General features: G+C 52.4%; 1 protein-coding gene across 3 annotated transcripts in view; it reads left to right on the forward strand.

The window, feature by feature from the left end:
* PLXNA2 (plexin A2) overlaps positions 1–18,969 on the forward strand; it is a 138,652-nt gene that overhangs the window by 76,393 nt on the left and 43,290 nt on the right. For all 3 annotated transcript variants that reach the window (XM_071768184.1, XM_071768181.1, XM_071768182.1), the window contains exons 5-9: positions 8,303–8,403; positions 12,119–12,242; positions 13,066–13,219; positions 13,663–13,759; positions 14,923–15,037. In XM_071768184.1, coding sequence (XP_071624285.1) covers positions 8,303–8,403; positions 12,119–12,242; positions 13,066–13,219; positions 13,663–13,759; positions 14,923–15,037 — 591 coding nt within the window. The remainder of the gene's footprint in view (positions 1–8,302; positions 8,404–12,118; positions 12,243–13,065; positions 13,220–13,662; positions 13,760–14,922; positions 15,038–18,969) is intronic.

Here is an 18,969-nt window from a genome sequence, read left to right on the forward strand (position 1 = left end):
CTTTGGCCTTGATGAGCTTGCTCCAGGTGTGGTTGGGATGGGCAAAGCTGCCTTCCCAGTGCTGCCATCGGGTCTGGGCTCTGTCTGATGCTCCTGGCTCCCCCCATTTCTTTAGCTTGGAAATTGGAAGCTCTCAGAGAGAGGGAAGGGAGGTCATGCATGGAGTGGGCCTATTAACCCTGTCCCTTGCCAGCTACCCTGCAGAGAAATGTCCTTGGAGCAGCTGTTCCAGCACAGGCTCCCAGCAAGAAGGCAGCTGAGGGGAGGGCTGAGCCCCTTCCCCCTCTGCTGCCCCCCACACAATGGGGGATTCACCTCCTCTGCAACTGAAAATCATAATGCTAGGGACTAGGTTTTGTCTGGAAGTGTTGGAAGCCTTTCCAAGGCCTTTCTTTCATACAGGAGGAGGAAGCACCATGGTGGTTCCCTATACCCAGCCAGGGGCAAGAGACAGAAATCAGGTCATGGCCCCACCAGACCTTTTCCTGGTGGATCCTCAAAGACTTTTGGCCTTAATGAACTGCTCTGCAAGTCTGTTCAGTGCCATCTATTTTCAGGCTCCTGGGGTGACAAGTTGTATGTTTTGATAGCTGGGAGAACCTTCCCTTGTTTCCAGCCTCGCTGGGAAACCGGGGGCTGCTGATTTTCATGCGAGCTGATTTATTTTGTGGTTTCAGTCCAAGTTCTTCCATCCCCACAGCTTTTCCTGTGGTGGGTCTATAGGTAGGCTTGTCAGCAGTCTGCAGGATCCCCCTCGCAGTCTGTTGGATCTGTTGCTGCACTGACACCAGGGATATTTATGGAAATATATGCAGAAGTTCCTCAGGCTCCGATGGAGCAGAAATCGTTTCATGGCATTATTTGCCCAAAATGCCACCAGTCTGAGTGCTGGATCCGGACAGTGAGAAGCTGATGTCAAAGGAGGTGTTTACAGCAGGGGCTGATGTGGCTTCTAGGGACAAGTGACTTAGCAGTGCAGCACTGGGAGCATTAATGCAGCAGTTCTGAAGTTTTATGCATCAGCTCTGAGCTTGTCTCACCTCTGCCTCTCCTCAAAGCGGTGCCGTAGCCCCAGAGCTGCTCTTTCCTTCCCCCTCTCCCGTGTGGCAAACCAGCAGCCCAAGGGAAAGCAGGTAAAGATGAAAGCTAAACCCTGGGCCCAACCTTCTGTGGCTACAGAAACCTCTTCCAGCTTTTATTTGAGATAATGGGAGGCCCTGGGTTAGTTTTCCCTCTTTCCCAGGGGCTCTCCCAAGCCACAGGGGAGGGGAAGGGGGGGGTTAAAGTGCTGAAAATAAAGTCGTGTCCCAAAGGATGGGGTTGTTGGGTGCAAACCACCATGTTGTGACTGCTGACCCACTGAAACCCCTAATTGTGTGCTTCAAGTCAAGCCCAGCCTGGTGCTGTTGCTTTTCCCTCTGTCCTGGCAAGTTGGTGTTGGCTTTGAGGGCTCCTCTCAGTCATCTTGTGGTGAGCTGGGCAGGAGTCACCCCAGTAGTTAGCAAAGGAATGTTAAATGCCTGTTGTGTAAACCAACCTCTGTCTGCACAGACTTTGTTTTCAATGTAAATCTGCTGCAGGGAATGATTTAGCTTTCATTTATTCTTCTTTTTTTTTTTTTTTTAATTATTTCATTAAATAAGATTTATACAGGTATAGTACTGGAAAGGTCATCCATCTCCCGAGCTGTGGGAAGAGCTCTGTGCATTCCTTCCTCGTTGCTTAACTCCTTGTTTTGGGATGGGAAAGCACAAAGCTGGGTTTTGTTGCCTTGCTGGAAAGTTAATTTCTATCTGTGAGGTACACAGACCCCATCCCCACCCTGAGCAAACCCTCCAGGCTCAGCTGGAGCAGCCAGGAGCTCCCTCTGTCTCTGGGCAGCCTTTCCCAAGGGATCAGCATCCTGGCCAAGGGAAAGCAGGGATGTTATTCCACTCCTCTCCCATCAGGTGATGTCTCTGCTGCTCTGTGCTCCTTACACAGGCTGCTCCTCCCCTAGCTCTGAAATGAGATCTTGTTGTGTTTTTCTGGCTTACTGATAATGTTCTGAGGCTGAATGGGGTGGTTTTGGTTTGTTTTTTTTTGTTTTTATTCAAAGATGTTTAAGATCCCATAGCAGCAAAGCATCAGCGATTTGGGAAGCTTCCAGTCATGCTCCCCTCTCAGCAGGAGTGTCCCTGCTCACCTAGAGAAGACTTCAGCCAGGCAGAAAGGTTTGCAAGCCAAGGTGGCAGAGCTGGGAAGGATGGTTTGCAGCTTTCCAGCAGCAACTTCTTCTCCAGGGCTGCCCTGAAGCAGAGAACAGATGGTTGGGCTGGAGGCTGAGGGGCAAGGACAAGGACTCAGGTTGACATGAACTTTACCAAAGTGCTTTTCATCACTGGCAGGGAAGTGCCACCAAGGACCCAGGAATTAGCCACCTTTGATCTCTTTATTAGAAGAGGCCTCTGATCAGGTTCATCTCACTTCCCCTGTGTGGGAAGGAGGATGCTGAGCTGCTGGATCCACCAGCAGGTGAAGGCAGAGTGGGTTTGTGAGGGGGGGGATGCTGTGAGCATCAGGTTGGGAGTGCAGGAGCAGTGATTGCTTGGCTGGTGCAGGAACTGAGACCCAGGGGCCTCATCCTGAGCAGGAGGTGCCTGCAGTGGGGTTCAGTGGGTGCTGTTTGCTCCCTGGGCAGGGGAGTGGGGGAAGCCCCCAGCCTGATGTGGGTTTTTTCATGGTATGGGGTTTTTCTCAGCCTCTCAGCACTCTGTACTCCCTCTGGGGAAGCAGAAGCCAAAGTGAGCAAAGGGGAGGGTGGAGGAAATGCTTTTTAACAGTAAATACGGCCTTGTTATTTATCAGTGCAGAGTAATTGAAGTAATTTCATGTCGGTTTTAAATGCAGTGCCTAGGGATCTAATCTATCTGTCTAATATTAATGGGTAATATTTGGTTGCCTCATTCATTCATTACAGTTTTCATTAAGCCTCTAATCCCATTTAGGAGTCTGTTTGTCATCTTAAACTCCTCCGTTTTATCTCAGCCTGCCACAATCCCTTTTTACCAGTTGAACTGAATTCCTGAGTTCCAGGCTGGCAGCTTGGGGGGCAGGGGCTCTGCCCGGTGGTTTTTATGGGGAAAGAGGGAAAGCAGATGGGAAGCAGCAGGCACTGAGCTGTCTGTGCTGCACCTCTGAGAGTCAGGTCTTGCCTAGCAGATCTGGACGGCTGTGTTGCAGAGCATGGAGCTCCCTGCTCTGACACAACCAGCTCATTGACACCTCCTTTGAAGCCTCCAGCATTTCCAAACAGGGTAAGAAGCTGCTTGGAGCAGGGCTGGTGTTTCTCTAAATGCTGGAAGTGTTTCCAGAAGGGTTTTAGCATTCCCTTCAAGGTATCCCCAAGTCCAGCTATTTCCATCCCCTGTCCTGGGTTCTCCTCCTGGCTGAATCCCCATGTCCTGGGGCTTGGAAGGGCTCAGGTGGCCTTGGTGGGGTCCCCAGGGTGCTGCTGGGCATCACCCGTGGGCAGTGGAGCCAGGGGTCCCCGTGCTGTGAGCCCTCCAAGGCTGATTAGAGTCCCAGGAATGGAAGCATTGTGCTGGTAGTGACTCTCTGGCAGTGTTCTGACTAAAACAGTAATTTTAATATGCCCAGCCCAATTGTAAGTGTGTGTTGAACACCTAATTACATCCGTTATAACTCAAAAATTATTCGGAATTTTTTTTTTTTTTTTTTTTTTTTTTTTGCTGCTTCCTCGCTAAGCAGAGAAAGGTAGAAGTACACACTTTATAATTATTCACCTAAATTAATTTTATGAGTTTCTGCTGAAACATTTAAATGGCTGCAGGGCATGTGCTAAGAGTTACATGGCAGCACAAGGCATGTGAGTGGCTGGGAGCTGAGGCGAGATGAAAGTTTCCTGTGCTGGACTGATCCCCACCTGAGCCCAGAAAGTTTGGAAAGCTGCTCCCCTTTTATCCTTATTAATTAGTTCCCCTGAGGCTTGGGCTGATCTCTGCTGCCAAGGACACTGCTCCTGGGCTGGGTGGCTGTGGCAGGGTGGGCTCTGTCCATCAGAAGAAGGTGCCAGTGTTTCCAGAAGCCACTTCTGGTGGCAGCAGGGATGTCCCCCAGGAGGGACACTGGGATGTATCACACAGCTGCTCCAGGCACAGCATCCCCTCATCCTAAAATCCAGAGCAATCCATGGGCAGGGTAATGTTGGGACACCCTGGTGTTGCTGCAGAGGATTTCCTGCCCAGAAAGAGCCTGATTCCCACAAAATTCCCTTGAACTCTTTTTACCAGTCAAGAACTTGCAGCTCCCTGGAGGCACGGGGGTTTTCCAGGGGGGAAATGCATGGATGTATTGCAGCATAACCTGGGGTTTGTGGTGGGGATCTTGAGCATCTCACTCATTATCAGGATGTGTAAACATGGATCACATCCCCCCCTTTTCTTGTCTGGTCACCCCAAGGCTGTGTGGTGATGTCCCCCTGGGACCCCCAGGAGGGTGAGGGGCTGGGACACCTGGGTGGGAGCTGCCAGATTGAACAGAACCAGCATTTTGATCCCTGTTTGAGATGGAAACCCATTTCTCCTGCTCCAGGTGGATGTGACTCTCTGGTGCTCCTGGGAGTAGGGCTGGGATCTCAAGCCTGGCACTTTGTTATTCCAACAGATCTCGCTCAGATGTTTGATGCTGATGCAGTGATTAACTCCAGTCCTGGTAAACCACAGGAAAACATTTGTCTGCAGGGGGAGGATGTGGCAGAACACAAGTCTGCTCCAAGCCCCAGGCCTGCTGGCTGCTGCTGCTGAGTTGGATGGAGGAAACTCTGGCTTGAGGATGGGTTTGCAGCCTGATCGAGCCTTACTTTGGGGCCTTTGCTGCTTTTTCAATCTTTTTCACTTCCCAGAGGGATCTGCTGTGACTTCCACCACCTGCCTGGGAGGCTGGAGCTGTACCTGGAGGGCAGTTGGGAGCCAAGGAATCAGCTCAGCTCGGAGGAGGTGGGATCGTTCCCTGAGGAAGCTTTCCTGTGTCCAGGCACAGCTTCTCCTCCTAAGATGCTAATGAGGTTCTTATGGCAGTGAAGCCAAACTCCTGCAAAGGTTGCTTGGATCAGAGTTTAAGGGACTGTCTCTGCATGCATCTGCAGCACTGTAATTAAATAATCCCTTTGTAGTCATGGAAACATTGTCTCTCTGTCCTCTCCCACTCGCTGCTTCTCTGCCAAAAGTTCCGGGCGTTGATTGGGTTCTGACAGCCCTTCTGGAGCTCTGATAATCCTTCCTCTGCTGAGCGGTGTGGGAGAGGAGTGTTGGGTGCTGCAGGAGGAGTGTTGGGTGCTGCTCTACCTGCCAGAGCCCCTCAGCATCCCTTGCCTGGTGCTGCCCCATCCGTCACAGCACCCAGGGCTCTGGGAGCAGGCATCCTGTCCCTGGGGGCTCAGCTCCACCAGAGGATGCTCCTCAATGCTTTTCAGTTTCAACATTCCCCCTTTACCTTCTCCCCCATGTCCTGGCTGCAGCCCAGGCCCCCACATCTCCACCAAACCAAGAAGTCATTCCTAGGTAGGACTTTTCCTGGGGCAGATGGAACCCCCAGGTCTGGCTCAGCAAAGCCAGAGGTGCCCAGCAGCTCTCCAGGCTGCTTTTCCCTAGGCAGGAACAGTGTCAGAGGAGGGCTCTGGATCTGAGGAGTTCTGCTTGGAGATGCAGGGAGAAGAAGCAGTGGGAAGAGGAGTCTGGAAGAGGAGTTTTACAAACCTCTGAGAAAGTTTGACTTGATTATCCCCAGCTCTGCCCCCCTGACACATTAACAGCTGGAACTGATGAGTCCCCCTGGCTCCTTCCCACACTTTTTCACATCTCCTGCAGCAGCACCAAGGGGAGTTTCTCCATGAATGAAGGGACAAATAAAATCTCGTTGGAAAGTTCATCAACTTTGGGCTCCTGCTCACTGAGTGATAGATAGCTTTAATTACATTGAACTGGCTGGCATCTCTACCACACTCCCCAAAGTCATTAATAATAGATTTTTGTGTCTGAGCTCTGGCAGGGGGGGTCTGCAGGCAGCGTGCTGGGGGGGATGTGCTGGGGGCTGCTCCAGCCAGGGAGGTCAGCAGACTGTGCTGGTGGCAGGCAGAAGTACAGAAACTTTGCTTGCTTTGTTTATTTTATGTATTTATTTGGAGCTGGATTCTTGCACTTACTTTCTCCGGGGGCTGGCAAAGTTTTAATTTGTGTGTTTTGGAGAGTCTGTTGATTTTTTTTTCTTTTTTTTTAAATCTTTTTTTGCTGATGTCGTGGGTCAGGCAGTCAAGGAAAGAATAATGAGACTTTATCAATTAATTTTGGAGGAGCAGGTTTGTTTTGGCAGGGGTAGAAGGAAGAGAGATAACAATCAGGCTTGGGGAAAGAGAGCTCTGCCTCAGGAGCAAGGACATTCCCCGGGAGTGGTTGTGTCTTGGCTGTTGCCCTTTGGGCTGATGCTCCTTTTGGGATCTGTCACCCCACTGCCTGGGAGATCTCTGCAGGGAGCAGTGCTCCATCCCCCAGGGGAGGAGGTGAAGGATTTGAAGCTGCTTGTGGAGAATTCCCACCTGGCTCAGGAGCCCTTGCTTCATGTTTCTGGGAGCTCAGAGCAGAAATCTCGAGGCATCCCGAATCAGCATCTGCTTTCCAAAGGTGCTGCTGGGGCTCCCAGCTGGGGCTGGAGTTGGGGCTCTGCTCTCTGGGTACTTCAGGACCTTCTGCTCTGCAGATTAAGTTTGTCAGTTCAGGCAACAGCTTTCTTGAGGCTTAGTCTGGGGTGAGGAATACACTCCTGAGTTGGTGATAGACTTTCTCAGATGTTTGCTCCCGAGTGCCAGGAGCATTCCTCTGACCTATCTTCTCTGGTGGAAGCAAAGAGAAGTATTTGCATTAAAAACCTAAATACTGAAAACCAAAGCCCTTTCCAAACAAACCAGCATCCCCAGGAGCTGATGAGGAAGTGAGAGCAAATACACCAGGCTGTGACAGATGGGAGCCAGGATGGTTCTGCACAGGGATGGGGATGCTGTGAGTCTGTGGGGCTGGGCAGGTGGGACCCAGTGCTGCCCATGGTTTGGGGTCACTCGTGACTTTTCCCCGATGTTTTCCTGCTCTCTTCCCTTGGAAAACCATGGGCCCACAGCACCAGTGCTGTGCAGCTCAGGATTGATCCTGGGAAGCCTGGGTCCCCCTTTACTGGGAGGTGTGTGGGCAGGGCTGGGCTCACCCCACACCTCCTTTGAGGCCAAGCAGGACCCATTCCTATAGCCCAGGGGGGTCATTGTGCTGGTGTGATTCCTGAGAAGACAGAGAACCCGAATGCCTAACATAAAATCATCTGTAACAAACTGTTATTCACAAAATTCAAATCCTCTGTTATTTATAGAGCACCACGAGAGCATCCAGCTCCTCACAAACATGAGACGAGCCCTGAGCTGCATATAAATCACAGGGATGGGTCCTGCCATGCCTCACACTGTGGGAAAGAGGAGGGGGATCAGCAGTGCCTGGTGATTTCGGGGCTGTCCTGATCTCCAGGGTGGGCACAAACCATCCCACCATCCAAAGGCAGACTTTGGAGGAAAGCTGGTGACCTCCATCCCTGTATCCTGCAGTGGCTGGTGACCCCCCCAGGGGCTGCTGAGAGCTCCACAGGCTGCTCATTCGCTTTGAAAAACTCCTCTACAGCTCTCCCCAGCCACCAGAAGGTACCCACTTGCCCAGCATCCCTGGCTCTGCCCCCTCAGCCCCAGCTCCAGGGCTGCTTTGCTCTCAGTGTTCCCCAAGCCCAGCCCCCTGCCCGTCCCCCGTCGCCCCCACGCAATTTTTTTTTTTTTTTTTTTTTTTTTGTGTTGTTTTCAGGAAAAGCTGTCGAGGAGGGTTGAGGAAACAAGAAGAATAGCAGCACTATTGGTGTGGTGTTTAGAGAGGAACTGGGTCCTCACTGTGTCAACAGCACTTGGAGTGACAGTGGCCGTTGTCTGGGCACACACTGCTCCTTTCACCCCCTCCCAGCTGCTGGGGCTGAGGGATGCTCTGCAGTGGTTTGAATTTTCAGCCGGTTGCAGGCACTGCTCCTGGGGCCCGTGGGGTGGCTGTGCTGGGGGGGGAGGGATTAATTATTTAAAGCATTCCATAAAGGAAATGAAAATACACTGAGGGATGGACCAGCGGGGCGGGAGGTGAGGATGGGGATCCCTGGCGAAGCAAACCCCGCTCTTGGTTCTCTCGATGGGTGCCACGGGAGCTCTGAGCCTGTGTCTCTGCTTCCTTTCCAGGTGTCCCGGGTGCCCGTGGAGTCCTGTGAGCAGTACACGACCTGTGGGGAGTGCCTGAGCTCGGGGGATCCCCACTGTGGCTGGTGCACCCTCCACCACATGTAAGTCCAGCTTGGCCGTGTCCTTGGAGCTGCTGGTGGGGATGATCAAAAGCACCTTTCCCAGCCACCCAGAGCTCCCCAGTGCAGTCTTTGCAACAGCAAATTGGGTTGAAGTTCCTTAAATCCATCTTCTCTGGCTCTTCCCTGCAATGCAGTGTGAATGCCACTGACAGTCCCCGAGTCAAGAGGTAAAGGAAAACAAATTCCCACTCTGGGAGCCGTGGGTCACCCAGAGCAGAGGAGGTGCCATGGACACGACAGGAAAGCAGAATTTAAAACACTAGGAATAGAAACCTCTTTTATTTTTTTTTTTTTTGCACACTCCTGCTTTCCCAAGCCACAAGTCCCACCCAATTAACAAGCAATTTTTAAAGGCAACACTAGATTTGGTGATGTGAGGAGGACTTTTGCTTTCACAGAGGCTCAGCACTGGAGCCTTGTTCCATGTGTCAGGAGGAGAGCTGGGAATGTAGGGTGCAGGGTCAGGGGCTGGGAACTGCCACCCCTCACATAGACCAACAGGCACAAAGGGCTCCAGGGTGTTTTGGTTTTGTTTTTTTTTAAAGGGGAGCTCCAGGAAATGCTCTTTGCATTCAGGAGGTGTTTTGTGTCCTTCCTCTCCCTCCCCTGCCACAGCAACCATTGCTTCCTAGGGCGGAAGGGGGGACACCAGGCACAGGCAGCTCGGGGGAGGAGGGGAAAGGCTGGAGGAGAGGAATAGAAATCCCTCTGGCTCCGTGCCAGCCTGCAGAGCATCCCTGTGAGCAGAGTGGGAGGGGGGCAGAGTTCAGGGCCCCGCAGCAGAGCTTGGCCCCGTGCCTGAGCAGCAGGTGCTGGGGAGAGGGGGATGCAGGGGATGGTGACTCCTCCACAAATCCGGCCCAGATCTGGACCTGGGAGCCTTGAGGTGCAGCCTGGCTCTTTGCTGGGTTGGTTGGCAGAGTTGTTGCCAGATTTGGGGAGATGGAAGAGAACCAGTGCAGGTCCGGAGCATCCCGCAGGCTCCAGGCAGGCGGGAGCAGAGCAGCCCCTGCCAGCAGCAAGGCAGCAAAGGGCATGGGCATCCCTGGCATCTTTTCTCTTTTTTAGCTTTTCTCCTTTCAGAAGAGCCTCTCCAGCCCTATGGCTAAGCCACCATATGGGCAGTTGTGACCCAAAGTCTTTACTGTCACAGCAGCTTTGTCAGAAGAAAATTCTTTCCATCCCTGATGATTTATTTCCATCCCTTTACCACTTCCCTCGGGGCAGCCATCCTTGTGGACCTTTCCAGCAGTTGGGACAGAAGCCTCCACAGCCTTTTGATGACAAGGGGATGAAAAAGCAAGGAAAGGGAACATGCTGCAGGGCTGTAGGTGCTCCCAGGAACCAGCTGTAGGGGTACAAGAGCTCCCCTGGGACAGTGGTCCTGGTGCTGCTGAGCTGTGCCACAGGAGGGGATGGCAGGAGCTGGTACCTGGGGGGGCTTTGGTGTTGCTGCAGAAGCTCCTCTGCAAGGATCCCTGGGTGCTTTCCTCATGCTAATGAACCCAATCTTCATCAAACCACCTGGGAAGCAGGTAAAGGTTGTTATCTTCATTTTGCAGAGGGAAAACCCTCAGTGTCAAGAGGAAAGAAAGGCGTCATTTCCTCTGCCCTTTTGGCCATGACATTTCTGCATTAACCTGTTCCCAGCACAGGTTTCTTCCCTGATGGTATTTCTCAACCTTCCCTTCAAGCACTTCCCCAGCCTGCTTGGAGCAATGATCATTTTTTAGCTTTTATCTTCAGTTTATCTTGCTGTTCCTGAAGCCTCTGTCATCTTTGTCTGGAGGCCCCAAGCGCCAGGATGTTTGTGATTTAATTTATCATCTCACCCCTCTGATTCTTCCACATCCCTCCTGCCAGATGGCCCAGCTGCTCAGAATTGGGCTTGGAGGAGTCCTGGGCAGAGAGAAGACTTGAGAAGGTGCTAAAAAACAGGAGGAAGGGAAAGGTGCTGCAGAACTGGGCTGAGTCCCTGTCCTTGCCCTTTGCCACCTCCTCCAGCCAGGGCTTTGCAAATTCATCTTCTCCAGGTCAGAGAAGGAGCCTCTGCTCCTCCTCTGCAAATCTTGCTCTTTAGGAGCAAGCAGAGGCCTCAAGGAGCTTGTAAAGAGTCCCTTCAGCCAGGGGGTTTGCAACCTGCAAGCCTTCCATGTGCTGCTCTCTACAAGTGTGTTATTGTCTGCAGACCTATTTATCTCTGTTAAGGCTGTTGCCATAAATAGTATGATAAAAAAGAGCCATTCCAGTGAGTCAATGAGATAAAGGCTCCAGTCAAGAGCTCCCTTTAAAGCTATCTTACAGATTCACTTAAACCTCAATAATTCTTCCTTTGGCAGCTTTCATATTTAGCTCCATTATACTAAAAAAAAAAACCCCAAAAAACCCCAAACCACCACCAAAAAAAAAAAAAAAGAAACAAAATCAAAACCAAAAACACCCAAAAAACCAAAACTAAACAGAGAGGGTGAGGAGAACAACACGAGTGTTTGCTGGGGACCACACGAGTGGTTTGGAAGGTCTGGAAAGGGAAAGTGTCAACTCTACTTTTCTTAATCAAAACTCTACTTTTCTTAATCAAAAGCAAACAGAGGCTGCAAGTCCCTCGTTCTGGTCTGGACAGCCCTGGGTTTGCCCAGTGCTTGCCTTAAACGTGTGTGTGTGCCTGAGAGTGGCCAAGCTGTCCCCAGGAACCTGGAAAACAAGCACTTGGACAGCAGCACCTTGTTCCTTGGAGTGCCACATCCACTCCAGTGGCTGTCAGGAGGGAAGCTGGAGGTGGCACCTCAGGCTGGTGACAGCACCTCCATCCTCTGACCTTTGCAGCACCTTTTGAAATAGGGTCCAAGATCAGCAGTGAGTGAAAAGTGATAAAGTTTGCTGATGGTTTATTAAGGCCATTAACACCTAAAGGCCAAGGTGTCAGCTGCTCCCAGAGAGGGGAGTGAGAAGGGAAGGATTTTCCCCAGATGACATAAAATAGAGAACAGCTGAGGGATGCCAGCACTGTGCTGCAGTCTCTGATATCTGAAACACTGGTAATTCTCCCTTGGTTTCCAGGTGGGTGCTCCTCTAGCCATAATTTCACTCCATTCCAAGGACACTTGCAATGAAAAACAGGGATAAGGATCCATCCTGGAGCACACAGCCTGCTAGGTGCAGCCAGCAGCCACTGCAGAAGAAAATCCCATCCCTGCCACACTCCTCAGCTCCAGGAGAAGACTATTAATGAACTATGTGCTTTGCTTTTAACCAGAATGGTGGCATCATCCTTTTATTGCCTGTTACTGCTTTATGGTCTGGTTCCTGTGAAGATTCTGGATTTATGGCTCGCAGGGGCCCTGCCCAGCAGCAGCAGAGTGCCAGGCTCACCCCACACCCGCTGTCACTGCTGGCACATGGGACTTCAGCAGCTCTGGATTGTGTCCCAGCGCAGGCAGGACTGGGAATCACTCCTCAGATACTTGTGCCTTGTCTCTCCTCTCACCACAGGACATTTTTCAGTGCCCTTTGGTCCTACACGTGGAGCGTGTGCCTGAGACAGAGCAGAGCATCGCCCCCGGTCCTGCTGATAACTCCCTTGCCAAGGCTCTGCCTGTCTGCTCAGCTCTCCCTTGCTCAGCTTGTGCTGTTTTCCACCTTCCCTGGGTGCTCTGGGTGCTGGGGGTGTGCTCTGAGCTGCTTTGTGTTGCAGGTGCTCCCCTCGGGACAGCTGTGAGCGGGCGGATGAGCCCTCCCGGTTTGCAGGGAGCATCACCCAGTGCCTCAGGCTCAGCGTGCAGCCCAGCAGCATCCCTGTCTCCCAGCACAGCCTCCCGGTGGGTACTGCTGGCCAGGGGGGGGTGGGGGAGAGGCATTTCCAGTATATTTCACGTTGAAAAGCAAACAAACCCTTCTGCAGCCTTTCTCCCTGCCTCTCGGCACAAATGTTTTCCCATGAAGTCACCGGCGGAGGGGCTGGGGAGGAGAAGGGGTCACCCGAGCCAGGCAAGAAGGGGATGGGGATGGCAGAAACAAATTCCCCTTCCCCTTGGGCCTCAGCTCACATTTCTCTTGGTCGGGTTTCATTAGCTGTTGAAAAGGAAAGGCTTTGTTTCCCAAAAAGCTCATCTGTGAGCTGTGCTCAAGCCTGGCTCTCTGAAGCATCCCAGCTGCTGCCCCCAGAGCCCCCCAGCCCCCCGCAGCAGCTGGCCTTGCCCCAGCCCCTTTCTGCTCCCCCCAGGGCCAGCTGCCCCCCAGCACTTGGTGTAGAAAAGGCCTGGGGCTGTCAGGAGGGCACCCACCCCTGCAGGCACCATTTTCCTGGTGTGCCCAGGGGACTTGGGGTTCACTGCTGCTGAGTGGGCACTGAGGGTGGCAAAGCTGATGTAGAAAACCCAGGGAGACAGAAAGCTGCCATCACCACCTCTCCTGAGCTGCAGTGCCCCAAGGCTCAGCAGAACCTATACCCCTGGGTTGCTTTTTCCTCCTCCAATTCCCACAGGGGGGCAGCCAGGCACCTCCTGTGGGTGTGGGGGGGTATTTAAGGGGGTCAGTATTGATTGGGAAAACAGCAGGTGATGAAAATCCGAAGGCAGCTCGGGCAGCTCTGCCTGCTAACAGATTTTGTTCCCTCTCTGCCTCTCCTCTCCCTGACTGCAGCTCAGCTTGCTGGTGAGGGATGCTCCAGACCTGGGGGCGGGGGTCACCTGCCTCTTTGGGAACCTGACAGAGGTGGAAGGGCAGGTTTTGGGCAGCCGGGTCGTGTGTGTGTCTCCAGCAGCAAAAGATGTCCCTGCCATACCTGTGGATCAGGGTAAGTATCTGACTTCTGGACAGCACCCTTCCAGCTTTGTCTCCTCTTCTAGTCTTGGGCTCCTCAGAACTGCCTAAATGAGGGGTTTTATAGTGGAGACAGAATCCCTTAGGGAACAGGCTGAGATCCCCTGCTCACAGCAGCTGTGTCCCAGTGACCCCAGTGCACCAAACCATCAAGCCTGCTTTGGTTTGGAGGCATTGCTGGAGACAGCCAGCCCAGCACCCATGGGTGCTTGAGGGCAGGACCAGGCCAGGGGGATGCTCAGCCCCCAGCTTGGGGAATTTCTGTGAACAGGGAGATGGAGGCAGCCTGACTTCCACCTTCTGCCCCGGGGCAGGTGGCTCAGCACACTGGTGGGGGGCAGGTGGGTGCACCCTGTTTTTTCTGCCACTTCTTGGTCCCTTCTGGCAGGACTGACGGGCTCTGCTTTGTGTCCCCAGACTGGTTCGGTGTGGTACTGCAGCTGAGGTCCCGGGAGACGGGGAGGACGTTTGTCAGCACGGAGTTCAAGTTCTACAACTGCAGTGCCCACCAACTGTGAGTGCTCCCTGCCCTCCCCAGCAGAGCTCAGGAAAAAGGGAGAGGGATGGGGAATGGAATGGATGCTGGGCTCTGGGACCAGCCCGGGGGCTAGCACACTGCATCTGGGACTAGCCCAGGGGCTAGCAGACCGCATGGCTCAGCCAGCAGCTCCGAGTGGTGGAAGAGGAGCCCATCAGCCCTGCCTGGACCTCTCTGGGTGCCCCTGGAAATCCTCGGGCATGGGAGCCGGAGGCGGAGCGAGGCTGAAAAAACCTCAACCTGCTGGTGCCCCCAAGCTGCACAACCCGGCAACTGTGAACCGGGAGGGATGCTGAGGGTGAAGGCAGAGCTGAGGGTGCGGGGAGCTGGGCTGCAGGTGGAGGGGAGGTTCGGTTCGTTCCAGCCCCCCCGCAGCATCCTCCAGCCCACCCGTGTCCCTCCTGGGCACTCTCCTCTCCGGGATCCCCGTGTTTCAGAGCCACAGAATGCAGCACAGAGCTGGATCCCACGGGTACAGCTTCTCCTTCCACGGTCACTAAAACCCGAGTGGCACCGGGGTCTGACCTCGGGGCTGGAGGAGGAGGAGGAGGAGGAGGTGACTGCAGAGAGCAGCAGCTGCCTGGGCCCCTGTAACTGGCAGCAAATCATGGGGGTTGCAAAGCCCCCAGCCAGGTCCCTGGCAGCTGAGCCACCCCGTGTCTGGAAAGGCTCTGCCTTCTTTCAGAAACATTTCATAAACAGTTAATGTCTTCCAACATGAATCAAAAGCTCTCGCTGGCCTCTTTGCACTGGGGGGGCTGAGGAGAAGTGTTAGTGTTGACTTGAAGCATTCCTGACTTGTAAAACAACTAATCCAGTTTCTGTCAGGCTCGCCTTGTTCCCCCACTTTCTGGTGTCTGTGCAGTGTTGTGCTTTGTTTTACACCAGTGCAATGATGTGCAATAAATCCCAGCTTGTGTTTTATTGCTGGATGAATTACTGGGTTGTTTCAGACTCTCTCTTGAGTGTTTGTTTTTCCCAGACCTCTTTGGTACTTTTCCTTGCATCAACAAGGACCAGCAAAACATCCCTCCAAATAAATTATTCTCCTCTGAAGGACCCTGAGCCCGGACTTGTCTGTTACCACACAGTTCTCTGGAGGTGATAACCTCCTCCCTAACTCCTCTTTTCTCCCCCAGGTGCCTCTCCTGTGTGAACAGTGCTTTCCGCTGCCACTGGTGCAAGTACCGAAACCTCTGCACCCACGACCCCACCACCTGCTCCTTCCAGGAGGGACGAATCAACGTCTCTGAGGTACCAGACCAGAGCTTCCAGCTCTTTGTTCTTTGCTTTTTCCACAATTACCACGGTCAGTGTTTGTAGGAGGATTTTTTTTAACTTCCCGCGGGTCGGGGCTCCTCTCTTGGCTGGCACGGAAAAGTGCAGACACAGCTCTGAACTCCCATAGCAAGGAAGTGTCAGTTTGGCAAAAAAAAAAGATGTGTCTGGACCTGACCACCGATGCTGGCCTCACCTCTGATGTGTGGGTGGGCTCAGGTTCCCCAAGCCCTGTGGTTGCTGCAGTGCTTTCCTGCAGGAGTCTCCAAGAGCCCTGGAAGAGCAGCAGCACCTTTGAGCAGCTTCCCTCGGTACCCAAAGGTGAGCAGTGAGCCTGGGGCAGGTGGGACTCAGTCCCTGGGTTGTGTTGTGGCAGGAGCCTGACTGGAAACTGACTCAGAAGGGAATTGCAGCCCTGAACAGAGCAGACTTTGGAAAAGAGAATTGATTCAGGTCCCAGCACTGTGGCCCGGGAGCCATTTCTCGTAGCCATTAATAAAAGGTGTGGGGCTCAAGTCCAAAAATGCTTTTAGCAGCTAGAAGGAGGCTTAGTCCCTTCATGGGTCTGCCAGGTCTTCTGTTGGCCCCAGGGTGCAGGTTTCTGTGGAGGAAAGGGGTTTGTTAGCACTGATCAAGATGCTGTCTGCTTCTGGTTCTTTGGGTACAGAGCAGATAGAGCCTCTGGTGCTGGTAGGGTCCTGCTCTGCCCTTATTGCCCCTATCTGTAGCTTTGTAGTACCTGGAATTGTTGCAGGTCCTAGAGATACAAGGAAAAAAATAATTTTTAAAGGTTCTTTGAAAATCCTGCGTGTCTTGGAAAGTGGGAAAGGCAGCAGTGAGGGCATATTAAATATTAGAAAAGGAAAGGAAAGTAAGGTTAGCCAGCATCAAGACAAACCCTTAGTGAGTGACAGAGACAGAGAAAAGCAGGTCAGTAGAATAGACACTGAGCTGATAAAAAGCAGTGACTGAAGCTGCCAGGCTGCTGCAAAACCAGAAGTAAACTTGAAACTTAAACAGCCCGTGGGTCTTCCAGGTTAAAATGCTGCCAGGAGGCACACGGACCCAAAAGAAGTGATGTTGATGTGCTGAGTGGGATGGAGGAGGAGGCCAGGGCTGGGCAGTGTCCCTGGGAGGGGGCACTGAGGGGCTCAGGCAGCAGCCCCAGAGCTGCCCCAGGCAGCACAGAGCATCTCAAGAGGAGTGCCCACCCCGGGGAAAAACCAAAAGCATTCTCAGTCCAGCTGGAAGCCAAGAGAATTCCTTTCAAGATAAGAGGAGAAAGCAAAACCTTTTGCTTTTCCTTCTCTCAAGTGGTGTGGGGGGATTTTCTCCTTTGCCCTCAAAGCATCGCTGTCTTCCCAGGCTTTACAGTTGTAGTTCTGAGTGTTACAGTCCTTCAACCCCGTGATCTTAGAAGTGTTTGACAAGTCTCTGGTAAAGTAGGACAATTCCATTATCTCTGTTTTCCTCCTGGGAATGCACAGGACTTGCCAGAGATCAGAGAAAGGGGAGCAAGTGGAGGAGTTGGTATCTCTGCCAGTTCCTGCTGGGATCACAGAGCTGTCGTGTCTCCAAAGAACTCCTGTCCTCTTCATCTTCCAGAGGTGGTTTCTTACCAGAGGATGTGATGTGGTCTCTAACACCTTCCTAGTGATTACTTCTGATAAGGGCTGATGATAACAATGCAGAGGCTCCACTTCTCTGGACCTCAGAACAGGCAGGCACTGCCATGCCCAGGCAGAGACATCTTTATTATGGGCACAGGACCTCAAAGAAATGCCTCCTAAAGAAGTTCCTCTCTTAAAACAATTCAGATCACAATGTTCTCATTGTGTCATGGACTGATGTGTTAGCAAAACAGTTGTGGTTACCAACACCCCCTTCCCTCCCAGGCAGAGTGGGTTTTGTTTGGAGCTGGCACTGTGGGGATAACCCTGGCAGTGGCACCAGGATGGGCTGCCCCACTTTCAGTCCCAAGTGCCCTTCTTCACAGAAGTGTTCACACAAGGCTGGAATTTTTTTTCTTGCCTTTATATTTAATTCAAGAGAAAATATCTTGAATATTCCCTTTTAGTCCTGGCCCACCAGAACTTGTGTCCCAGTGGGATGTGATGTGTAACGAGCTCCCTTTGATGCTCCTTGGAGTCATCTGTCTTGAGAAGGGGAAAGAGCTCAAAGCCTCAGCTGCTCTTCAAAGTGGTGGGGGAAGGAAATCCCATCTTCCTGAGCTGTGGCTTCAACCATTGGACTTGATGATCTTAAAGCTCTTTTCCAACCAAAACAAGCCTGTGTACACTTGGTTCTTTACAATCTCCTGGCTGGACTGACCTGGCTAAATGCTGCCTTTTTTTAGCCCTGCTTTCCATGGAAACACAGCTGAGAGAAGCAGCTTTTTCTGTCTCAGCCTGCCCTGCCAAGAGGAGCTGTTTGCTGACACAGAGGAGCAGAGCTCAGAGGCAGAGGTGATGCAGGGGACAGGGGCTGTGTCAGGGGGGGGCCATGAAGCCATCAGTAAGTGATAAGCAAAGGCATTTGTGAGGCTGGGGGAGGAATGTCCCTGTCAGAGCTCTGCTTTACATCATGCTCTTGGATGTGCAAATGTGAAAATGTGCAAAGCCTCTTTGGTTTGGTGTTGGTGGGAGATAAACACAGGACACCTCCCAGACTGGAAAGCAGAGCTGGCTCTTCTTGGTATCCTCACCTGGTGGGAAGTTTCTGACATGGGGTAAACCCAACTCTTTTGAGGCCTCTGTTTCCTGGTGGCCATTTCTGTAGGAGTTAATAAGTGGAAAAGGAACTCTATTTCTCAGCTTTTTCTCCAGCCTGAGGTTTTGTTTGTCTGCAGAAGGTGCTTGCTAAGACACTGCTGTCCAAGGAGGGATGTGCAGGTGAAGGGCTGGGGCTGGCTGGTACCCACAGAAGCAGAGTTTCTGCAAGGAGAGGGCTCCTGGGTGTGTAGCACTGGTTGTCCCACTGTACAGAGCTTCAGATGGTGGCATTTTGCTGTGCCTGAGGTGTGTGTGTGAGGCTATGTCTCTAAATGAATAAAACATGCAGATGAAGAGGAATGGAGGAGCATAAATATCCCTACACCCCATCCCAGTGGAGAGCTAGAACCAAATAAATCCTATTAGTTTCCCAGAATGTGGGATCCCAACCCTCTTTGATGTCCACCGTGTGCAGATAATGCCATTTCTGTGTGAGAGATGCTGAATCAGGGGGAAGGAGGATTTCAGATTTCAGGAATTTAGTGCAGAGCCAGATTTTGGCTCTGGTCTGACTCCTTGAAATTCTCATTGCTTTGAGAGCAACACCTTTGCCCCTGGCTCTGCCCTGGGATGTCTGCCTTGAAGGAAATAGAACAAAATCAAACTCTCCTCATATCTGTCCTTCCAATCCTCAGCACTGAGTGGGAATCCGTGGTGTGCAGGAGCTGGCTCAGGGCTGCATCCGAGTCCATCAAAGCCAGGAAATGACTTTGCTGGGTCACATCTGACCTCTGGAGGGATGTGTTTGTCTAGAAAAGTACCAATAGTAGCAAAAAGCCAATTTTGCAGCAATTTTGCAGCAAGAGCAAACTACCTCAGCTTGGAAATGGTTGGTTTGAGCTTTTTGGCAGCACTTTTTTGATCGGGAGAGTGGAGGGGGCAAGAGCTGTGCAGGAGAAAGCTGATGGGAGATGTTCCCACCTGGATCCTGGCTGTGTCTGAGGGAATTGCTCCTGTCCTCACCCCTGGGGTTGTTCCTGAGCTGGAAATGTCAGGGTGGGGGATAGGAGGATGGTGAGGAGCCAGGACACAGCACGGAGCTGAGGGACAAAGGGACACGGGGTGGGAATGCACCGGGGAGAAAAGTCTGGCTTCAGTTGCCTTTCTTCTCCTCTTTGGTTTCCAAGGAGCAGGGGC

This window comes from Heliangelus exortis, chromosome 25 (assembly GCF_036169615.1).
Source record: "Heliangelus exortis chromosome 25, bHelExo1.hap1, whole genome shotgun sequence".
NCBI classification, from domain to species: Eukaryota; Metazoa; Chordata; class Aves; order Apodiformes; family Trochilidae; genus Heliangelus; species Heliangelus exortis.